Source organism: Phyllobates terribilis, unplaced genomic scaffold (assembly GCF_046119375.1).
Source record: "Phyllobates terribilis strain yellow unplaced genomic scaffold, ASM4611937v1 Scaffold_7__3_contigs__length_470593459, whole genome shotgun sequence".
NCBI classification, from domain to species: Eukaryota; Metazoa; Chordata; class Amphibia; order Anura; family Dendrobatidae; genus Phyllobates; species Phyllobates terribilis.
The window spans coordinates 385,014,073-385,030,757 of record NW_027362767.1 but is presented as its reverse complement, the minus strand read 5'-3'; the positions used below and the strand labels follow the sequence as shown (position 1 = coordinate 385,030,757).

The 16,685-nt window shown below is 50.3% G+C and overlaps 1 protein-coding gene across 3 annotated transcripts in view; it reads left to right on the top strand.

Moving 5' to 3' along the window:
• The window catches only part of LTBP4 (latent transforming growth factor beta binding protein 4), a 143,000-nt gene that overhangs the window by 109,314 nt on the left and 17,001 nt on the right, over window positions 1-16,685 (top strand). For 2 of the 3 annotated variants that reach the window (XM_073641474.1, XM_073641472.1), the window contains 7 exons: window positions 11,436-11,561; window positions 12,645-12,770; window positions 12,890-13,012; window positions 13,096-13,227; window positions 14,387-14,515; window positions 14,624-14,755; window positions 14,903-15,028. In XM_073641474.1, coding sequence (XP_073497575.1) covers window positions 11,436-11,561; window positions 12,645-12,770; window positions 12,890-13,012; window positions 13,096-13,227; window positions 14,387-14,515; window positions 14,624-14,755; window positions 14,903-15,028 — 894 coding nt within the window. The remainder of the gene's footprint in view (window positions 1-11,435; window positions 11,562-12,644; window positions 12,771-12,889; window positions 13,013-13,095; window positions 13,228-14,386; window positions 14,516-14,623; window positions 14,756-14,902; window positions 15,029-16,685) is intronic. The other variant, XM_073641473.1, reaches the window with a different exon arrangement.

The following is a 16,685-nucleotide window of genomic DNA, read 5'->3' as shown; positions in this document are numbered from 1 at the left end:
CTTTTAATCAAGTTTTACTCTATTTGTTAAGAGTTATTTTTTGTGTGCAAATTAATAACCCCTTATATTTACACCAAACAGTGGCGTACCTGTCACGGAGGCATTGGAGAGCATAGGCGGATTATAATGAGGGCACTCTGGGCTACCGCCCGGGGAGCCCATGGCCAGATTGCCCTCATTATAATATGTGAATATGTGCGGCAACGCGGCACATACCGGCAGTCAGAGGCGGGGGGCCCCCGGACCGCTCCCCCAGCAGCTGCGCACGCCGCTGCTTCTTCCTCGGCCGGGCCAGCACTGCACCTGTTAACTTCCCTGTGTGCTGGCCCGGCCGCATCACAGCTAGGAGACACAGTCCTGTGCGCGGCCGTGTCTGCTAGCATGACGTCACGCAGTGTGCGCCCGGCCTACACTGCTGCACCGGAGAGGAGCTGGACGACGGGGGCCGAGCCGGGAGATGGTGAGTGAGTGTGTGTGAGTGTGTGTGTGTGTGTGTGTAGGCAGATATCATTGTGTGATGTCTGTTTATATGTATTTTTGTGTTTCAAATGTGTTTATGCGTGTATGTATATGTCTGTATATGTTTGTGTGTGTGTGTGACTGCCTCCCACTGTCTCTGGGGGGGGCCCTGCGGTCTCCCGCTGTCTCTGGGGGGCGGCCGTGCGGCCTCCCGCTGTCTCTGGGGGAGTGCCGTGCGGCCTCCCACTTTATCTGGGGGGCGTTGTGCGGCCTCCCACTGTGTATAGATGACACCGTGCGGCCTCCTGCTGTGTATAGATGACACCGTGCGGCCTCCCGCTGTGTATAGATGGCACCGTGCGTCCTCCTGCTGTGTATAGATGGCTACGTGCAGCCTCCTGCTGTGTATAGATGGCACCGTGCGTCCTCCCGCTGTGTATAGATGGCTACATGCGGCCTACCGCTGTATATAGATGGCTGTGTGCGGCCTCCCACTGTGTATAGATGGCTACGTGCGGCCTCCCGCTGTGTATAGATGGGTACGTGCGGCCTCCCGCAGTGTATATATAGATGGCTACGTGCGGCCTCCCGCTGTGTATAGATGGCTACGTGCGGCCTCCCGCTGTGTATAGATGGCTACGTGCGGGCTCCCGCTGTGTATAGATGGAACAGTGCGGCCTCCTGTTGTGTATATGACGCGCCCCCTGGGCCGTGTGTGTAGGGGAATACCCGGAGCCGGGTCTCTGTGTAATGCTAGGGGTTGTAGTCTCCGTGGCGGCGACCCGGTCCCGTGGCTCAGGGTGGTCAAACCAGTGGCGGATCTGTTTACTTGGTTTTTAATGTTTAAATGTCCGACTACGCCACCCGTGGGTTGCGGTCACTGAGAACCGCCGCTGCGGGGGCAGACCGCTGAGGCTGATGTTGTGTGCGCAGCAGGGGGTAGTATAACTCCCCACGGGAGGAGTATAGCCTCAGGGCAGTGAGTGCAGATGGTGGGGGTGATGGTGCGCGGGAGCAACAGTAATCCCTCCGATTGACAAAGAGGTCTGTGTCCGTCGTCGGGTCCCGAATGAACCCCCACCCCTTCTCCTGGTGGAACCTGACCACGATCCCGGTGACTGTGGGACCACGTGCAGCCTGGGGGTCTTGGCGGGTCCGGGTCTTTTCCTCCGCGCTCCGGGCCTGTAGCTGTTCCTGCCTCTGGTGCCGCGCCCGTTTCTCCTTCTCCAGCGGCTCTATTTCCCAGCGACAGAATTCCCGTCTGCGAACTGCGTCCGCCCGCGTCTCCTGTGAGAACCCCATCAGGTCCTCCTCAGTCTGGTCCCACTCCATCTGGACCTCTTCATCCGGGAGCTGGGGGATGGCAACTGGCTGCGGAGCGGGCAGGAGCAGTGGAAGTGGGGCTTTGGCCCCCGCGGACAGGTCCCTCTGATGGCAAGGGTGAACCCATCCGCGTAGCAGGGGGACCGGCTCTCCCTCAAGACCGGCAAGTTGACTGTATAAGTCGGTCCCCAGGGGTGGTAGTGTTGGGACCGGGGGCGCTCGTTGTTGGAAGGCGCCTGGGGGCATCAGGCCTTGCGACCGGGCCTGGAGCGGGCCGCTTCCGGCCGCACCCGGGATCAAGGGGCACGGCGTGGGATGTGGTCCGGCGGCTGCGCTTGGGGCTTGGGACCTAGGTGCAGGCGGTGGGAGAGGAGGAGGTGCAGCGACTTCTGGGGCGATCGGCTCCGCGACGGGGTCCAGGGGCAGGTTAGTGGCGTCTGGGCTGGTATCAGGGGCGTCCCCCTTACCTGCTCCCTTTGCAGCGCTGCTCTCAGCCTCTGGTGGTCCTCCTCTGTCCTCAGGGGCAGGCACGCTGTCGGGTGCTTGCAGCGCCACTTGCTGCCGGGCTGCGACCCGCCGGCCCATCTCTTCTCTCCACCCCGCGATGGCCTCCCGCTGCGCATGGACCATCCTTCGGTCCAAATCCTCCAGTCCAGCCCGGAGGAATTCAGGGTCCTCTTCGGGGAGCTGGGCCATCAGCTCCGTGAGGCTGCACGGAGCCGCTTCGGCCTGCAGTAGGCCACTGGCACGGGTACTGGGGCTGGTGCTGTTCGCCATCTCCGGGTGTGGTCTGCCAAGACTGATTCAAACCACACCCTGCCCCTCGGTTTTCTTTTCCTTCCGCCCCTGTTGGGGGTGGTCCCGGGGCAATCTGCTGACAATCACTCTCAGGGGCAGCCCCCCACGTTGATGGACATCTCTACAGCCGCACTCATGGCTGTTGGGGGTGGGCTCCGTCTTTGGCGCCATTCTGGGACCTGGCCCACGATGGGAGGTGGCTTCTTGTTGTCTTTTGGCGCGCACATAATGGCGTCCGTTCTTCTGGGGCGGGCGCCACATTCAATACAGTGAAACATTCTCTAGGCACGCAATACCCGATGATAACGGGTTGGTTTCAATCCTGCCGACTACGCCAAAGTTGACGCGCCCCCTGGGCGTGTGTGGGGGAATACCCGGAGCCGGGTCTCTGTGTAATGCTGGGGGTTGTAGTCTCCGTGGCGGCGACCTGGTCCCGTGGCTCAGGGTGGTCAAACCAGTGGCGGATCTGTTTACTTGTTTTTTACTGTTGAAATGTCCGACTACGCCACCAGTGGATTGCGGTCACTGAGAACCGCCTCTGCGGGGCAGACCACTGAGGCTGATGTTGGGTGCGCAGCAGAGGATAGTATAACTCCCCACGGGAGGAGTATGGCCTCAGGGCAGCGTGTGTAGATGGTGAGGGTTGTGGTGCATGGGCGCAGCAGAAATGACTCAGAGTCCGTGCAGTGCAGTTCAGAGTCTTTACTGTTGGTAATGAAGAAGGCCCTGCCAGGAGTACTGGCTAACTTTAGAGGCCTGGTCAGTCTGTGAGGCCAGTCAGCGAACAAGAGTCCCCCTGGCCAGGTGGAGGTGTAGGCCTTCCCGTCTGACTGCACTCTTCCTGGCTACCCTGCTGTAGTCGTGTAGTAGCCCACGTCCCTGACTGTACCGTGTGGTGCTCACCCGTATGGCTGGTGACTTGGGGCCTTTGGTTCCTTCCACTCCTTGATGGTGGTGCCGTTCCCTTGCGTGTGACTGAGCCTCCGGGCTTTCTATGGCCAGAGGACCTGAAATCCCCTGCCTGGTGGTTTCTGCTGCTGGATGTGAATATCCTCACAGCCTCGGACTCCGGTGTCCGATTCTCTGCGTCTTCTGCCAGGACGAGCTCTCTGCTCCAGTCCCTGGCCTTCAGCTCCTGGCTCCTACAGAGCTCCTTGCTGTTGCTCTGTCCCTTCCTCTGGAACTAGACTTCTCTGCTAACCCTGCTCCAGATCCAGTGTATAAAGGGCAGGTTCCTCCCCTCCCTGGACTGGGGCAGGAGGTGTGGCATGCAATAATGCTCCTGACCAGGAAAACCCATGCTCGCTCTCAGACTTGGTATTTCTACCACTGTGGCAACCAGACCCCTGGGGTGCCACATATAAATGGCGCAGTGCGGCCTCCCGCTGTGTATAGATGGCTACGTGCAACCTCCCGCTGTGTATACATGGCACTGTGCGGCCTCCCGCTGTGTATAGATGGCTACGTTCGGCCCCCTGCTGTGTATAGATGGCTACCTGCGGCCTCATGCTGTGTATAGATGGCTATATGTGGCCTCCCGCTGTGTATAGATGGCACCGTGCGGCCCCCTGCTGTGTATAGATGGCTACGTGCGGCCTCATGCTGTGTATAGATGGCTACGTGTGGCCTCCCCCTGTGTATAGATGGCACCATGTGGCCCCCTGCTGTGTATAGATGGCTACGTGCAGCCCTCTGCTGTGTATAGATGGCTACGTGCGACCTCCCGCTGTGTATAGATGGCACCGTGCAGCCTCCCGCTGAGTATAGATGGCTATGTACGGCCCCCTGCTGTGTATAGATGGCTATGTGCGGCCCCCCGCTGTGTATAGATGGCACCATGCGGCCTCCCGCTGTGTATAGATGGCACCGTGCGGCCTCCCGCTGAGTATAGATGGCTATGTACGGCCCCCTGCTGTGTATAGATGGCTATGTGCGGCCCCCCGCTGTGTATAGATGGCACCATGCGGCCTCCCATTGTGTCTAGATGGCGCCGTGCGGTCTCCTGCTTTGTATAGATGTTGCCGTGCGGCCCCCTGCTGTGTATAGATGGCTACGTGCGGCCCCCTGCTGTGTATAGATGGCTATGTGTGGCTCCCTGCTGTGTATAGATGGCTACGTGCGGACCCCCGCTGTATATAGATGGCTACATGCGGCCTCATGCTGTGTATACATGGCTACGTGCGACCTCCCGCTGTGTATAGATGGCACCGTGCGGCCTCCCGCTGTGTATAGATGGCACCGTGCGGCCCCCTGCTGTGTATAGATGGCTACGTGCGGCCCCCCCGCTGTGTATAGATGGTTACGTGCGGCCTCATGCTGTGTATAGATGGCTACGTGTGGCCTCCCGCTGTGTATAGATGGCACCGTGCTACCCCCTGCTGTGTATAGATGGCTACGTGCGGCCCCCTGCTGTGTATAGATGGCTATGTGCGGCCTCCCGCTGAGTACAGATGGCTACGTGCGGCCCCCCGCTGTGTATAGATGGCACTGTGCGGCCTCCCGCTGTGTATAGATGGCTACGTGTGGCCTCCTGCTGTGTATAGATGGCTATGTGCGGCCTCCTGCTGTGTATAGATGGCTACGTGCGACCTCCCGCTGTGTATAGATGGCACCGTGCGGCCTCCCGCTGAGTATAGATGGCTATGTACGGCCCCCTGCTGTGTATAGATGGCTATGTGCGGCCCCCCGCTGTGTATAGATGGCACCATGCGGCCTCCCGCTGTGTATAGATGGCACCGTGCGGCCTCCCGCTGAGTATAGATGGCTATGTACGGCCCCCTGCTGTGTATAGATGGCTATGTGCGGCCCCCCGCTGTGTATAGATGGCACCATGCGGCCTCCCATTGTGTCTAGATGGCGCCGTGCGGTCTCCTGCTTTGTATAGATGTTGCCGTGCGGCCCCCTGCTGTGTATAGATGGCTACGTGCGGCCCCCTGCTGTGTATAGATGGCTATGTGTGGCTCCCTGCTGTGTATAGATGGCTACGTGCGGACCCCCGCTGTATATAGATGGCTACATGCGGCCTCATGCTGTGTATACATGGCTACGTGCGACCTCCCGCTGTGTATAGATGGCACCGTGCGGCCTCCCGCTGTGTATAGATGGCACCGTGCGGCCCCCTGCTGTGTATAGATGGCTACGTGCGGCCCCCCCGCTGTGTATAGATGGCTACGTGCGGCCTCATGCTGTGTATAGATGGCTACGTGTGGCCTCCCGCTGTGTATAGATGGCACCGTGCTACCCCCTGCTGTGTATAGATGGCTACGTGCGGCCCCCTGCTGTGTATAGATGGCTATGTGCGGCCTCCCGCTGAGTACAGATGGCTACGTGCGGCCCCCCGCTGTGTATAGATGGCACTGTGCGGCCTCCCGCTGTGTATAGATGGCTACGTGTGGCCTCCTGCTGTGTATAGATGGCTATGTGCGGCCTCCTGCTGTGTATAGATGGCTACGTGCGACCTCCCGCTGTGTATAGATGGCACCGTGCGGCCTCCCGCTGAGTATAGATGGCTATGTACGGCCCCCTGCTGTGTATAGATGGCTATGTGCGGCCCCCCGCTGTGTATAGATGGCACCATGCGGCCTCCCGCTGTGTATAGATGGCACCGTGCGGCCTCCCGCTGAGTATAGATGGCTATGTACGGCCCCCTGCTGTGTATAGATGGCTATGTGCGGCCCCCCGCTGTGTATAGATGGCACCATGCGGCCTCCCATTGTGTCTAGATGGCGCCGTGCGGTCTCCTGCTTTGTATAGATGTTGCCGTGCGGCCCCCTGCTGTGTATAGATGGCTACGTGCGGCCCCCTGCTGTGTATAGATGGCTATGTGTGGCTCCCTGCTGTGTATAGATGGCTACGTGCGGACCCCCGCTGTATATAGATGGCTACATGCGGTCTCATGCTGTGTATACATGGCTACGTGCGACCTCCCGCTGTGTATAGATGGCACCGTGCGGCCTCCCGCTGTGTATAGATGGCACCGTGCGGCCCCCTGCTGTGTATAGATGGCTACGTGCGGCCTCATGCTGTGTATAGATGGCTACGTGTGGCCTCCCCCTGTGTATAGATGGCACCATGTGGCCCCCTGCTGTGTATAGATGGCTACGTGCGGCCTCATGCTGTGTATAGATGGCTACGTGTGGCCTCCCCCTGTGTATAGATGGCACCATGTGGCCCCCTGCTGTGTATAGATGGCTACGTGCAGCCCTCTGCTGTGTATAGATGGCTACGTGCGACCTCCCGCTGTGTATAGATGGCACCGTGCGGCCTCCTGCTGAGTATAGATGGCTATGTACGGCCCCCTGCTGTGTATAGATGGCTATGTGCGGCCCCCCGCTGTGTATAGATGGCACCATGCGGCCTCCCATTGTGTATAGATGGCTACGTGTGGCCTTCCGCTGTGTCTAGATGGCGCCGTGCGGTCTCCTGCTTTGTATAGATGTCGCCGTGCGGCCCCCTGCTGTGTATAGATGGCTACGTGCGGCCCCCTGCTGTGTATAGATGGCTACGTGTGGCTCCCTGCTGTGTATAGATGGCTACGTGTGGACCCCCGCTGTGTATAGATGGCTACGTGCGGCCTCATGCTGTGTATACATGACTACGTGCGACCTCCCGCTGTGTATAGATGGCACCGTGCGGCCTCCCGCTGTGTATAGATGGCTACGTGCGGCCCCCCCGCTGTGTATAGATGGCTACGTGCGGCCTCATGCTGTGTATAGATGGCTACGTGTGGCCTCCCGCTGTGTATAGATGGCACCGTGCTACCCCCTGCTGTGTATAGATGGCTACGTGCGGCCCCCTGCTGTGTATAGATGGCTATGTGCGGCCTCCCGCTGAGTACAGATGGCTACGTGTGGCCTCCTGCTGTGTATAGATGGCTATGTGCAGCCTCCTGCTGTGTATAGATGGCTACGTGCGACCTCCCGCTGTGTATAGATGGCTACGTGCGGCCTCCTGCTGTGTATAGATGGCTACGTGCGGCCTCCTGCTGTGTATAGGAGGATTATGGCAGCTCATATTGTGTGTAAGGTCTCATATTGCATATAGGTGATGTCAGCATACTTAATTGTGCTCAATATTAAGTCATACAATTAATGTAAAAAAAAATATTATAATTAATATATTAATATTGTGCCAAATTAATTTCACAAGAACTATCACGTGATCTATCACAGGGGATCATGTGACATGTCAGGTGTGTGTGTGTGTGTGTGTGTGTGTGTGGAGGGGGGGTAGGGGGGAACACCTTCTAAACTGCCCGGGGCCCTTGCTACTCCTAATCCACCACTGATGTAGAGGTGTCTATTCGACACACCAATTACTAACTCTGTAATCAAAAGCAAAATAAAGACACACACAGAGAAAAGTCCTTTAATTGAAAAAAAAAACACCCAGACCCTCTTTTACTCATTTATTCCTATAGAAATCAAAGTTATCCGTAATTCCATAATAAGGACATCCGATGACGATCCCCAACTCTGCTACAACCGGATGATGTGCTGAGCGGAGACATGAGAAATGTGACCGCTCAGCACGCCAGCCGGAATACAGTGAGAGTACCGTGAGAACCTGGTTGTGGTGACGAGCGGTGACGTAATTAAGGTTACCGCAGTTCATAGGCAGCGGTTCTCAGGGTAACCTCTGTGTGAACCATCCTGTAAACTGCGGTAACCGTACTGACGTCACCACTCGCACTGCAGTATTTATATATCTCACTGACATCTTTCTATCTATTCTATATATCTATTCTATTCAGCCAGTTCACGCTGTGAATTTACTGACGAAATCTTGAGTTTTCTGTGAGATGGGTGCGTAAAAATCAGATGGCACTCTCATGGTCTGAGTGCCGTGCGTTTTTTGGTTTTTTTCTCGTACCCATAGACTTGTATTGGCGAATCTCATCCAATATACGAGGCCACTTGCAGCATGCTGTGATTTTTTTTTCAGCCCGATCCAAGCTGAGAAAAAAAAAATCGCAGATAAGCGCAGAATCATTGATTAATATTAGTCAGAGTGCAATCCGATTTTTTACCGGATTGCATTCATCCGATTTAAAGGCAGATAAGTATGAGCCCTTAATCATACCTATGATTAAGAGCGCAGTAGTGATCGAAAGGCGTAGCCTAAAGACCCCCATGGCTGCCATCTCAGCACCCCTGTGAAGCCCAGCCACAGGCTGAGCTTCATGAGACCATCATTTACCATACACACTGGAATATATTTTATCTACTACATATACTGCAGTGAATAAATATATAGGCCGTAAAGCAAAAAAAAAGACAAATGCCACAATAGCCTTTTTTCAATTACTGCATCTCCCCCCCCAAAAATGCAATAAATAAGTGACCCTAAAATGGACCAATAGAAACGTCAGCGAACCATGCGAAAAACAAGCCCCTAAACAGCTCCATTGATGGAAAAATAAAACAGTTATAGGTCTAAAAAAAAAAGTCGATACAAATCTATTTTTTTTTTTGTTTTTACAAACTTCTGAATATTTTTTTTTCTCCACCTAAATTAAGAAAAAACCTTTACGAGTTTGGTATCTTTGTAATTGTACAGGTCAACTTCATTGCACAATGAATGCCGCAAAAGACCAGAAAGAAAAAATATTTTTTCACCATTATCACCGCACTTGGAATTTTCCCCCATTTTCCAGCACATCGAATTGAAAAATAAATGTCATTCAAAATTACTTGTCCGGTAAAGCAAATTAAAAAAAAGGTCTATCTTTGAAGAGGTCGAAGAAAAACAACAAAAGCACAAAAAAACAAAAATTGGTTGCGGCGAAGGGGTTAATTCACCAGTACTGAACCTTTAAAAATCTGTTTTCATTTGGCTCCTTCTGGTGGTGGCTTTGCGTTATTACGCTCTCTGTACCAATTAGGTGTTCAGTAGAGAAGAAGTGGCAACTGGTGAATTCAGAGTACAGTCATGGCCAAAAGTATTGAGAATGAGACAAATAGTAATTTTTCCAAAGTTTACTGCTTCATTTTTTGTAATGGCAATTTGCATATACTCCTGAATGTCAAAGAGTGATCAGCTGAACAGCAATTAGTGTACTTGCAAAGTCAATATTTGCCCAGAAAATGAACTTTAACCCCCAAAACACATTTCAACATCATTGCAGTCCTGTCTTAAAAGGAGCAGCTAACAACGTTTTAGTGATTAACACAGGTGTGGGTGTTGATGAGGACAGGGCTGGCGATCAATCAGTCATGATTAAGTAAGAATGACATCACTGGACACTTTAAAAGGAGGCTGGTTCTTGGTATCATTGTTTCTCTTCAGTTAACCATGGTTATCTCTAAAGAAACACGTGCAGCCATCATTGCACTGCACAAAAATGGCCTAACAGGGAAGAGTATCGCAGCTACAAAGATTGCACCTCAGTCAACAATCTATCGCATCATCAAGAACTTCAAGGAGAGAGCTTCCATTGTTGTCAAAAAGGCTCCAGGGCGCCCAAGAAAGACCAGCAAGCGCCAGGACCGTATCTTAAAACTGTTTCAGCTGCGGGATCGGACTACCAGCAGTGCCGAGCTTGCTCAGGAATGGCAGCAGGCTGGTGTGAGTGCTTCTGCACGCACTGTGAGGCGGAGACTCTTTGAGCAAGGGCTGGTTTCAAGGAGGGCAGCAAAGAAGCCACTTCTCTCCAGAAAAAACATCAGGGACCGACTGATATTCTGCAAAAGGTACAGGGAGTGGACTGCTGAGGACTGGGGCAAAGTCATTTTCTCTGATGAATCCCCTTTTCGATTGTTTGGGACATCTGGAAAACAGCTTATTTGGAGAAGAAGAGGTGAGCGCTACCACCAGTCTTGTCTCATGCCAACTGTAAAGCATCCTGAAACCATTCATGTGTGGGGCTGCTTCTCAGCCAAGGGAATCGGCTCACTCACAGTCTTGCCTAAAAACACAGCCATGAATAAAGAATGGTACCAGAATGTCCTCCAAGAGCAACTTCTCCCAACCGTCCCAAGAGCAGTTTGGCGCCCAACAATGCCTTTTGCAGCATGATGGAGCACCTTGCCATAAAGCAAAGGTGATAACTAAATGGCTCATGGAACAAAACATAGAGATTTTGGGTCCATGGCCTGGAAACTCCCCAGATCTTAATCCCATTGAGAACTTGTGGTCAATCATCAAGAGACGGGTGGACAAACAAAAAACAACAAATTCTGGCAAAATGCAAGCATTGATTATGCAAGAATGGACTGCTATCAGTCAGGATTTGGTCCAAAAGTTGATTGAGAGCATGCCAGGGAGAATTACAGGGGTCTTGAAGAAGAAGGGGCAACACTGCAAATATTGACTTGCTGCATTAACTCATTCTAACTGTCAATATAACCTATTGGTACTCATAATATGATTGCAATTATATTTCTGTATGTGATATAAACATCAGACAAACACTAATAAAAACCAGAGGCCAGCAGATCATGTGAAAATATAATTTTGGTGTCATTCTCAATACTTTTGGCCATGACTGTATATATGTATACATGCTGATAATTTTGATACTTATATAAAAGGGAAACTGTCAGTGCGTCTTTATAAATGGAAGGCTGGACACGCCCACTGTGCACTTCCAGCCTGATTTGCATATAGCTTCTAGACTAGATTTCTCATGACTGGCACATCAGATTTCTATAAAAAAAGCTATCATTTTTATTAGGGAACAATTGCCTACACAGCCATATTACTGCTTCCATATGTAAATATATTGCTGATAAGTTCCCTTTTACAGGTAGAATTGAAAGAAGAAAATGGATTATGTAGAAGAAAATGTAAAGGATGAAATAATATAAAAAATAGAAGATGTTTTAGCATTAATCTATTTCTGCTGTTTCCTGTAGATATCAATGAGTGTCTGACTGAGTCTTCCTGCGGGCCTAATGGAAAATGTATTAACACCGACGGCTCTTACCAATGTGAATGTGCCCCTGGGTTCAGACTGAGCAGCGATAAAACAAAGTGCACAGGTCAGAGGACGTCAAATGTGCAAAACTCTGCTTGTATCATAGCATGCTTATTTGGTCAAGCCAAATGTCAATGCTAGGCCACGTTCACACGTTCAGTATTTGGTCAGTATTTTCCATCAGTATTTGTAAGCCAAAACCAGGAGAGGAGCAAATCAGAGGAAAAGTATAATAGAAACACGTCACCACTTCTGTATTTATCACCCACTCCTGGTTTTGGCTTACAAATACTGATGGAAAATACTGACCAAATACTGAACATGGCCATAAAGTGGTCCTCCAGGGCTCAGCCATCTCCGTCAGTCCCATAGTGTAATGCAAGGTGAGGGAAGGAACAAGTGTACAACGATGGGAAGAGGTGGAAGGGAGCCCAAGAACTAGGGAAACGGGGAGTGGAGACCCCTAGGCAGATCTAATATCACCCTGCCTACCCTGTCATCCTTAAATAGGTTCCGCACCTATCGCCGAGCAGGAAACCTAATCCCTGAATGTCCCTAGAGCTTGGCCCTAGATATGGAGGGGACAGGGTGAACACTAGTCTGGCCCCACTAAAACTAAAGACAACAAGGTAAACAAACAAAGGGAATGCACTTAGCTTGAGAAGATACCAGCGAGATCACGCCAACTGTCCTCCAAGGGAACTCCAAGAGGAAACTAGCCGACTACTAGTACTCCAAGCCTGAAGAGGAACATAGAACTATTACCAGTGACTCTGGAGACACTGAGAGTTTTTAACTACAAAGCAAGGGTGTGTAAATTAGCAGCAGAAGGTGGAGGTCACTGCTGGATCCTAAAGGGAGAAGGATATCACTACATAACAGAGATGAGAGGATCAGGAAGGCGCCTGCAATACCAAGCGCAGTGACCTTCTACAGCCAGATCCAGAACGACTGTCTGTCACACTTGATACCCCCGTGACACATAGACTGTACATGGAGAAGAAGCGAATATGACCAACCTCTACTCCAGTCAAACAAGGACGCAGAACCTCTGCATTTTCATTGGTGGGGGTTTGGCAGTATATGTTCTTCAACGACCACTAAATTTTGATTTTGGTGTAATTGCCATGTATTTTATCTACTGCAGATATTAACGAGTGTCTAGAAGGAGACTTCTGTTTCCCCCGTGGAGAGTGCCAGAATACGGAGGGTTCCTATAGATGCGTGTGCGCGGAGGGCTACGTCACTACCCCTGATGGCTCATCATGTGTTGGTAAGTTCAGAAACTCTGGGCCCGAATGTATAACGGGTACAAACACCCACTACCGGTCACGGGCAATACAAGCCACAGGGTGGCTTTATAATAAAAGTGTATTGATGTATTCTTAAAAGATAAGGATGAATGTCATACCGGCATCTTCTGCCAAGGAGGACGCTGCACCAACACCGTGGGCTCCTTCCAGTGCGCGTGTCCAACCGGTTTAAGAGCAACCTCTGATAACAGCAATTGTATAGGTGAGATGAGATGGGGATCATCCAGATGATAAATGTCCTGCTATGTCATGATGCCATTAAATAATAAATAATATATCCGCCAGATATTGATGAATGCCAGGAGCGAGGAGCCGCTCTCTGTGGTACACAAACCTGTGAAAATACATTGGGGTCATATCGATGTATTGCATCCTGTGATAGCGGATATAGGCTGACGGCCTCCGGGGACTGCGCAGGTGAGAATAGACAATAGGTGATGTCACAGCTCACCTCCTCCTCCTGTACAATTACTGATAACACCTCTATATACAGTAGATAACACAGGATCCACCATTCACAATAGGTATTGTCACAGCTCACCTCCTCCCCCTCCTGTACTCTGACTGATAACCTCTATATACATTAGATAACACAGGATCCACCATTCACAATAGGTGATGTCATAGCTCACCTCCTCCTCCTCCTGTACAATGACTGATAACACCTCTATATACAGTAGATAACCCAAGATCCACCATTCACAATTGGTGGTCACAGCTCACCTCCTCCTCCTGTACAATGACTGATAACACCTCTATATTCAGTAGATAACACAGGATCCACCATTCACAATAGGTGATGTCACAGCTCACGTCCTCCTCCTCCTGTACAATGACTGTTAACACTCCTCTGTAACCCTATAAAGTCTGTTTTCTGTCCATTATCTCTTTTTCATGTTCTGGTTTAATCCCTTCAAATGGATCCAAAGAGGAGCCGTACTGCTGTCCACACACATAAAGTGCTGGCAGAGCGTTTATTTTGCTGACAGCTATCTCTCCTGACTCCCCCATACATATGAATGCTGGGCTCAGTTGAGCAAGTTCAATGGGGCGAGAGAAGAAAGCTGCTACCTGAAAACAAAGGATCAGACACTGAAATTTCAACTTCCCGATGGTCCTTCTCTTCCAGTCAGGAGGACCCGCGTACACGTCAGATTGTCGACTGGTTGACCGACTCTCATCTAAAGTGCATGGGGGTTTATAACGAATTTCGGAAAACCCCTCTGCCCCTGCTCCTGTTTTTTTTTTAAAAACATACTGTTCTTCACTCACCCTCCCTAGGTCCAGCACTGAGTCTCCACCGCCACTCCCTGACTGGCTGCAGCGCTGACGTCAAATCGAACACTTGGAGCAGTAACAGAGACTCAGCGCCGGGCCTGGGGAGGGTGAGTAAAGCCTAATTTGTTTGTTTTTTAAAAACAAACTGCAGCTGGGAGAGAGGGGTTTTCTGAAACTGGAAATCCCTTTCAGTCATATCAACCCTTCAGAAAGCAATTCTATTCATTTCTGCTATCATTCACTTCTATGGCTTTTTCTTATAAAGTAGAGGATAATGAATGTAATCTTCATTCTATAGATGTCAATGAGTGCGCTAATAACTCGACGATCTGCGGAGACAACGCCGTTTGTGAGAATCTTATTGGCACCTATCGATGTATATGCAACTGGGGCCATGAGTTTTCCGACGAGGGTCGGCATTGTGTAGGTACGTTACATCTGTGTACTATCATTTACTTTTATTTTCACCTTTACCTTTCTTTCTTACTTTTAAAGCAATTTCTCAGGATTAAGGTTTTTTTTTTACGTTATGTAGATGTAGACGAGTGTCTGGAGTATGGAGATTCGATCTGTGGATCTTTGCGATGCCAAAATACACCGGGATCCTACAAATGCATAAGTGACTGCGAGCCCGGCTATCAGCTATCCTCTTCTGAAGACTGTACCGGTGAGAACCCAAGCTGGCCATCATTTACTAGGCTGAAATGGTTATGCACATGGTGGTGTGACTGCGGCTTTACCATCTTGCAATCATAAACTAATAAGGCAGGGCCGCTTGGCTTGAGTCCTAACCCCGGGTATGTTCATGTGTCAGATATCGACGAATGTCTAAATAAGACTGTCTGCGGGGAGCACGCCCTGTGCCTCAATCTAGTTGGAGCCTACCAATGCCTGTGTGACCAGGGCTTTGAGGGGGAGCGGGGCGATCAGCGCTGTGTGGGTGAGTGCCTTCATTATGGGCCAGACTAGAGGTTATAGTACTGGTATTATAAAGCACAATTACTACTAAAGGTGGCAACTCAGATTGCATGTTCGGCCAATAGTTATTATTCCTTAATGGCGAGATCAGGCTCTGCCAGATATATCTGCTGTCAAGAGTCCGTTGAAAGCTTCCCAATCATTTTGTTCCCTTGAGAACAGAATGATTGGACATGTTGAAATACAACATGCCCAATCCTTCTTTCTCCCAACATCTGCTGTCAGGAGAAAGTCGGGACAACCCCACATTCACTTAATGTGCATAGCCACCATAAGGTGTTTTTTTTTTATCCAACCTACAATACAGTAGTGGTGCCAATTATTATTTTTTTTTTTGCTCCAATTATTTAGGGAAACTTGCGCCTCTCTCTTCTGATTCTTTCCCTTTCGCCATAACAAAGCTGTACTTTCTTCTGTCTGAAGTCTTGTAGATAGAGTTGGTGTGAAACAATTCACCTGCCCCATTCCATCGGCCAAGAAAGTGATCTGTGGCCATCCCATGGGAGTACCGCCTTTTACCTGCTGTCATCCGTGGCTGTTTCATTGATTAGCCAGCCATGCCAGCCCAGCTAGTCAAAAAAAGAAGAGCCACGGATGCCAGCAGGAAAGAGGCGGTACTCCCACTCCCGCACGGTGGCCATAGACCAATGTCGTGGCCTATGGAATGGGACAGGTGACTTGATTCGTACCAACTCTAGCTGTCGACCATCACCAGGTGTTTCTCTCACTCCGCTTGCAAGTTCTCATGTTTTTTAAGTTTGTGCCAAAATCAGCATACACTGTGTTCCATTTTATAAATTTTGTGCATTGGCTTAAGAAAAAGTCATACTCCAAAATAAGGGACTTCAAAAATATCCCTGACCCCTACGATTATATGTTTAGAAGGTGCAGATTTTTCCTAAAATTGGCCCCATTTTCCGTTTTTAGTTATAACAATTTGGTCAAACATGCCTCCTCCTGTTAGCCTTTTTGTCACAAAATTGCTAACTTAAGATCAAAATCCCCTCATGGTTTGGACTAATCGTCTTCGCCGAAGATGGATCATCCCTGTAAATCTTTTAATGAAACATTGGATATATTCTCCTGTCCTGAGGTTGTATTCAGGAAAGACTTACAATGACCTTGGGTTTTGTTACTAACCTTCCTTGCAGAATACCCCGCAAAAATAGAAAAATAGCAACATGTGCAGTTGAAACCAGAAGTTTCCATACACTACATAAAAAGACACATCTGCATGTTTTTCTCAATATCTGACATGAAATCAGAATAAACCTTTCCCGTTTTAGGTCAATTAAGATTACCATCATTTTTAATATTTGCCAAATGCCAGAATAATGAGAGAGAGAGAATGTTTTAAGGCATTTTTATTACTTACTGCAAAGTCAAAAGTTTACATACACTAAGATTACTATGCCTTCATACAATTCTGGACTGCCCATATGATGATGTCATGTGTTTGGAAGCTTCTGAGTTAATTAGAGACACACCTGTGGATGTATTTTATTGCACACCTGAAACACACTGCTTCTTTGTGTAGCATCATGGGAAAGTCTAAAGAAATCAGCCAAGATATCAGGAAGAGAATTGTGGACTTGCATAAGTCTGGCTCATCCTCAGGT